Here is a 6671-nt window from a genome sequence, read left to right as displayed (position 1 = left end):
GGAGCAGCCCTGTGTTGGCAGCCTCACTCCTTGAGTTTTCTGCCAGCTGGGGCTACTCCAACCCAGCTCAACATGCTGCTGACCTGGGTGCATGTTTAAATGCAGTACCTGGGAGCAATAAATACCAGTGTGATATGCACTGGAGTTTATTGCATTCCATTAATTGCACATGTGAACACGGCCACAGCTAGTGGCTTTACTTTTAAGTTAGTTAACTGGGGTGATTTGTGTAACCAGGACAAAAAGCATACATCCCAATTAAAACAGTTCTGCTATATCATGACCATAACTGTTGCAAATCATTTAATGCAGCAGTGTTAATATTTTTAGCATCCTAAAATGGGCATGGGGCAAGCCTGTGGGCTGGATTGCTACCCGTGTGCCAGGATTGGGCTCTGCACAGCCTTGGTGTAGCAGAATAGGGTCCTGGGGCCCTGCCCTGCCAACACACTCCAGGCTGCCTTCAACTGGCTCCCTATGGTGGGATGACGCTCTTGGGCGCCACCCCACTGTACCAGGATTGGGCCCCAGAGCCCTATGAGCTGTGCAGGGCCACACTGTCTAGCTTGCAAGGCTCCTCATAAAGCCAGAAATAGCAGCAGGGTAGCTGCTCTGTGCCCATAGGGTGGCAGAGCTGTTGTTTCACCACACCTGTTGAACACAAGCTGTGACAACATGCCAGGTCAGGAAAGCAACAGTGTCTTAAAGAAGAGAGAGGCAGAGCTGTACCATTTCTTGGGCAGCACACACCAGTACTGGTTCTGGCAGAAAACAGCTCGAGTTTTCAAGACATGCTGAAGAGTGCATGGATTATATGTCTTTGTAAATAATGCTGAACAAGTTTATCTTTGCTTACACTTGCATTTAAACCATGTTCAGCTACGGCCACCACCATCAATATGTGATTATTAGTATAGACAGGAACTGAAGGAGATAGGACGACACATGCTCTTCACCACGTAATACATTTGCTTAGGGGTTAAAATTTGGGTTTAAAACCTTTTCTTCCCATACTAATGCTTTATAGGGACCAATAGCAAGTAGGAATCAATTCCCAGGCATTTAGCAAACAAAGCCTGGCCAAAATACTTAGTAGATCTTTAGTTTCTTTTGATATTTTAGTTTTAAGCTCTGTTCTCTTCCTGTATGCTGCCTCAAGCCTTTGTTGGGAAGGGCAGCATATAAATCACATAATAAATAATTAATTACTTGTAGTATTATGCTAGGAAAGGTGGGGTAGAACCTATTGGTATATAACCATCTGTAGATACTACATAGTTTTTATGATTGTCTGTCATATTGTCTCTCTATATTAAAACTTAATGGTGGCTTTCACCAAAAAATTATATATCCCAATCAAATATTAGTTTCTAAGTAAAAACAAACAAGCAAACAAAACTCTGAAAAACCGCAGTGCGGAAAACAATGAAAACATTCGAAAGCTGCTGGGGCTTTTTTCATGCATCTATTTTTCTTTTTATATCTATTTTTCTCTCTCTAATTCTCTCTCTCTCTATTTTTCTTATATATATATATATACCTCTCTCTATATAGAGAAAAAAATATATATAACACCCCAGCAGCTTTCACGTGTTTTTATTGTTCTCCACACTGCAGTTTTCCAGTTGTATTTTTTTAACCTACAAACTAATATTTAGGAATGTATTTCCACACATTGTGGCTTCCAACACTGGCGGCTTATGATCACTATAATATGGACACATATGGTATGGACATATATTTTAGCTGCTTAAAAAGAGGAGGGAGAGCTGTTACCTGAGAGCAGCAGAAGCTGTTGTGATGTGTTGCATACACATGATTTCATACCAACACAAAGTGAGCTAAACCACATTAGCTTTGACCTTGCAGGAGGTTAGAGTCGGAGTGGTTCTGGCACACTTGTAGGCCTACAGAATCATGCATGCATAACTTGCATCGTAGCAGCCTGTATTGGGGTCTTTTAATGTTGATACCATTGTTCTATCTGTCTTTGCCCTTTTAGTTAAATATTAGAGGAATAAGACTGGCTTATCCTAACATATTTTACAAGGGTCTACTAGCTTACAGAAATAATGCACATTTTTCAGTATTTTTCCCAGATTGCCTTCTCATTTTTGTTAACATGCAAGTCTGGGAAGAGATCAAATGGCTAGTGTTTTATTTAAGGAGATACTAACCCTCTTAACCTTTGTTCCAAGCGTGATATGGACACGCTGCAGGAAAACAACAGAACTTTACAACACGAGGGACACTTTGATTAGCTGGAGAAGTGATTTAGAATATGAAATGAATGTAAGCTCCCCTTGCTATGGTCTCAACAGTCCAACGCTTTAAAAAACATTCACTGTGGAAAGTCAGATCACTTTTTTTCTTTTTTTGAGAGGGGGGGAGAGAGGCAGAGAGAGAGAGAGAGAGAACACATGTGTAGTCAAGATAGTCACCCTTTGCTGCAGGAAGAGGGACAAAGTTTAATCTGTCCAGGGAAAACTCCTAGACCCCTTTTCAGTAATAAGATCTATGGTTCCTCAACCATTTCTTTTCAAACAAGGAAGTTCCCCCTTTGGCACAAGCAAAGGCTTGTTTTGTACATGCAATGATAATGATGAAAGCTGGTCCATGAAAAAGAGAGGGGGCCTTGTGAAAATATCTAGCCTCATCTATTTTAATGAGATGCTAGGGCTCACAAATGTAAGCACTAATATTCTGATATGTTTCTTTGCTAGTGGCTATGTTTTACCTGCGCAAAATTTGCATGAAGACGCGTCAAAGGCAGTCGCTTACCAACAATCTGAAAAGCGGAGAATGAAATAAGAACAGTGATCGAGCACCTCCATCAGAAAGGACTGATTCTCAAAGGAAATCTATCGGGACAAGGTAGGAAATGCTGGCAAAGACTGGCTGTTTATATGACAAAGCAAAAATATTGGGCAGCTGACTGAGAATCAACCCTGAGGAGAAGCTACAGTCAGGATGCTTTAGAGAAGCCACTGCACAAGAACAAGTTGGTGCAGTCCACAACCAAGACCGGGGCATGAGAAAGGTGTTAATAAGATGGGCGAGCAGAATGTCAACAGCTGATCAGAGCACACTGGAGACTTGACATTTGCAGGAAACTTAAACAAACAACTCCCCCAACCCCCATGAGTAGACTTGGTGATCAGGTTGAGAGAACGGGTTTTGCACTTTGATCCAGAGACCAAGCAATAGTGCATGCAATGAAAGCACAACAGTCTCTACCTCCAGAGATGTTCAAGAACGTAGCATCAGATGGTAAAGTGGTGGTCAAATTTTTGGGACAGTGGAGAGTACGACTATGACTGAATACCTCTCAACAGATAAGACCACTGTTAGTGTGTAGCATGCTAGTAAACTAATTTGCACTTGCAAAGAAGCTGCTGAGAACAAGTGCTATTTAAAGGCAAGCTGAGGAATGGTGCTTCTCTAGGAAAATGCATTACCTCACACATCCAAAGATGAAGCAACTAGAGCAACCAAATGTGGTTTTGAATTGCTTTTCCATCCACCAGATTTGGCTCTATCTGGCTCCTATATCACTTTTCCCAAGTTGAAAGAAATCTTCTGTACAAAGAGTTTCTGGAGAAAGGTGATTGCAATAATTAAGGACTTTCTAAATCCGCAAGACAATAACTTCTACAAGACAAGCACAGCCAATTTGCAGCTGTCTTGAACCAGTGAGGACAAGAGACATCCATCAAGCCTCTTGATGACTAGATAATCTATATTGAAAAATAAACAATTGAGCACAGATAATGTTTGCTTCGTGGTCAGACTAGAAACTTTCTGAATGCCCTCATAAAAGTTCTTGCTTTTTAGTCTCTGCCCATTAATTCATATTTTAATAGGAGATTAATCCATGCCTGCAATCTTCAAACTCGACTAATAGATCCTGACAATGTCATGCATGTCACCCTTTTGAAAACTCATACATTCAGCAGAATTATCCAGCAGGTTATCAGCAAGTATAACAGTGTGGGTAGTGATACAGCAAAAATGAGGACTATGCTGCATCAATAGTGAGGAAGTTGAGAGAAACAGAGAACATGAGTTCTACAAGTGAATTGCTACTACTTGCCTGTGCTAACTAATTTGCATATGTAATTTGAGACACAGGTTTCCTCTTAGCTCTGATCATGTTTTATTAAAGTAAATACCCTGCAGATTTGATATACAGGCAAAATTCCTTTTTAAAAAGGTTTAAGCTTGACTTTATACACGTACGATAATTCTTAGTTTTGTTTTTTTAAAACCTGCTACATAAGAAAATATCTTCCAACTTCCATACAAAACAGTACTTTTTCTCTGCTGGTAGAAGACATTGATAAAATTTTTAACTGTCAAGTGGTCTGTGTAACCGTTACAAAAGTTGTATACAAAAACGTTCAATGCAAAAATGCCAAAGTACACTCTGACAGCTAATGCTCTGCGAACACTTTATTACACAAATTACATTCAGCTTCTGAAAATAGTGTTCTAACAGTGATACCATCTAAAAATAAGACATCCCAAAAACACATCAAATCAGGAGGAAGGAAAAAAAATTAAATAGACTTTTTTCTTTCCTTCAATGCAATATTAATGTTAGTGATTTTAAAAAAATAGAAGAAGATTTAGCAGCTTTGTTTTCTTGTGGCACTGTATTTTCTCTGTACTGCAATAGGTTAAGGACATTGAAGAGGAAAGGCACAAAAGAAAGAAATTGGCAACTGAAATGTTATGGGGAAAATATTGTCAAAGTAAATAAATGGGACTTATTTACAAGTACAGAAAAGGTCCCAAAACCAAAATGAGAAAATACTACTACTTTAAATCAGTACTGCAATAAAAAGAGGATTGGTTTCTTTATTAAGATGTTCACGTAAAGACAACGGCACTGATATGAAACTTCCATACACTCCTCCACTTAAAAGAACAAAACTAAAACTGAACTAAAACCAAAAACATCCCAGTGTACAGCCCCACGTAGACTAGTACAGTTTACAATTAAATACACAAAATCTTAAACGTGCTAAAGGGAAAGGAATCTGGCATTCTTGGTAGAATTGTTTAATGTAGAAATCAAAGGCTGGTTTCAGGATGATGAAGTCACTGGTGGGGGTGGGGGTGCTGAATACTCTTCTTCTGAGTCAGTGCCATCATCTTCATCTTTTTCTTGATCACTTCCTTCGGTGCTAAGTCGGTCAAACCCTTTTCGACTGTAGCCTTTGCGACTTGCAAAGAAGTTCCCAAGATTAAGGCCCGCTGTACCTTTTCCTGTAGAAATGAAATACCTGACATAAGCTTCTCTTTACTGATTTTGGGAGGAAGATATCCCATCTAACCATTCACCACTTTAATAGCATTTATCCTTTTTTCTAAAACCAATTTCTACCACGCTGTTTTCAAAGGCCAATATACAAGAACTGTCTTGGGAAGGCAGGCACATGGACTGTGGTAGAAGAAGTTCTACCCTTAAAAAAACTGTTAGAGCCATTACTTAGTTAGGATTAAGCTATAATTTTTTGAGCAGGCTCCCTCGTGCTCCCACAGATTTACATATAATTAGCAACCACAGAGGTAGCACTTCACTTCATTCTCTGTGAAAAGGGAAAAGTTAGTATTATAGCAACTGGCTTCCCTGTAGGAATTATAGATCATCTTCAATGGCCAGATGCCAACAAATGAAATGTGGTACAGAGGCAGGCATTTATATAAATGTATAATGAAAAATAGAGCTGAGAAGCCGTGCTTCCATGGCTTTTCGCACTGGGAAAATTCCCCAGGTAGAACTGAAATGCTCTCAGAACTGTTCCTGGACTGATTTTTATTTGAATAAAACCAAAGGTATTGGACTCAAAAGGTCACAAGCGTTTTGCATTTTGCTTACCTCGAAATCTGCCCAAGATTCTGCCTGAACCTGAGTCAAGTTTATGATCAGCATCAGCTGGAAAAAACAAGACACATTTCAAAATAAGCTTCAATAGTTCTGTTATCCAATTAAATACCAGTGTGCATTGTCTGAACCACTCAAATGGATCAGTAAAGTAGGGAAATAAAATTTATAATCACCCAGTTTTCTGGTTAGTATGGAAGTATAACTTGATAAAATAACTGGCATCCAGTAAGTGCTTAGTCTGTGCCACTGTTGCTACGAGTATCCTAGCAGTTAAAAAAAAACTAAACTGTCAGATCTGAGACTCTCTCTCTCAAGTGCTGGCTTATGTTACTGTGAAAGCATTAGGAGGAGAGAAGAACTTTGTCACTGTGCCCGGACAGCTCCATTCCAACACATGGCAAGATGCATCATGACATCTGAAAATGCATGTGGTACAGTATGTTCCTGTTGTATGCTAGACATGTGGTAAATACTAGGGTTGTGCCAAGTTTCGGGTGCTGATTTGATTTGGAAGAGATTCGGCTCAATTCGGTGGCCAAATCCGAATCAAACTGGGAGACCAATAAAAAGCTATGAATCGATTCAAAGCTCTCTGAATCAATTCAGAAAAGATTCAGAGAGCTTTAGAGATTTGGGCAGTCCTCACTTACTGCTGCAGGGAGCTGGAGCCAGACTCTGTGCCGGTGTGTAGGGGGTGGGGGAAGGAGGGCTGCAGGACAGAGGAGGGGATCATGGGGGGACCTCTGCCAGGTCCCATGCCCCTGAGTGCCCCCCAATT

The 6671-nt window shown here is 40.1% G+C and overlaps 1 protein-coding gene and 1 long non-coding RNA gene across 6 annotated transcripts in view; one reads left to right on the top strand and one right to left on the bottom strand.

Moving 5' to 3' along the window:
• Positions 1-2402: 2402 nt before the first annotated feature.
• LOC109297456 lies at positions 2403-4738 on the top strand. The gene is made up of 2 exons (XR_002097315.1): positions 2403-2505; positions 2724-4738. It is a non-coding gene; the product is annotated as an uncharacterized LOC109297456 (long non-coding RNA).
• Positions 4265-6671, bottom strand: part of PAM (peptidylglycine alpha-amidating monooxygenase) — a 265855-nt gene continuing 263448 nt past the window's right edge. For all 5 annotated transcript variants that reach the window (XM_019517211.1, XM_019517212.1, XM_019517214.1 and 2 more), the window contains 2 exons: positions 5885-5941; positions 4265-5271 (listed from right to left, as the gene is read on the bottom strand). In XM_019517211.1, the coding sequence (XP_019372756.1) occupies positions 5090-5271; positions 5885-5941 (239 nt within the window). In that variant the 3' untranslated portion in view covers positions 4265-5089. The remainder of the gene's footprint in view (positions 5272-5884; positions 5942-6671) is intronic.

Source organism: Gavialis gangeticus, unplaced genomic scaffold, assembly GCF_001723915.1.
Source record: "Gavialis gangeticus isolate Ggan-Ray unplaced genomic scaffold, GavGan_comp1, whole genome shotgun sequence".
Lineage (NCBI taxonomy): Eukaryota > Metazoa > Chordata > Crocodylia > Gavialidae > Gavialis > Gavialis gangeticus.
Note: the sequence above shows the minus strand (reverse complement) of the source record. Positions and strands in the feature narration are given on the sequence as shown.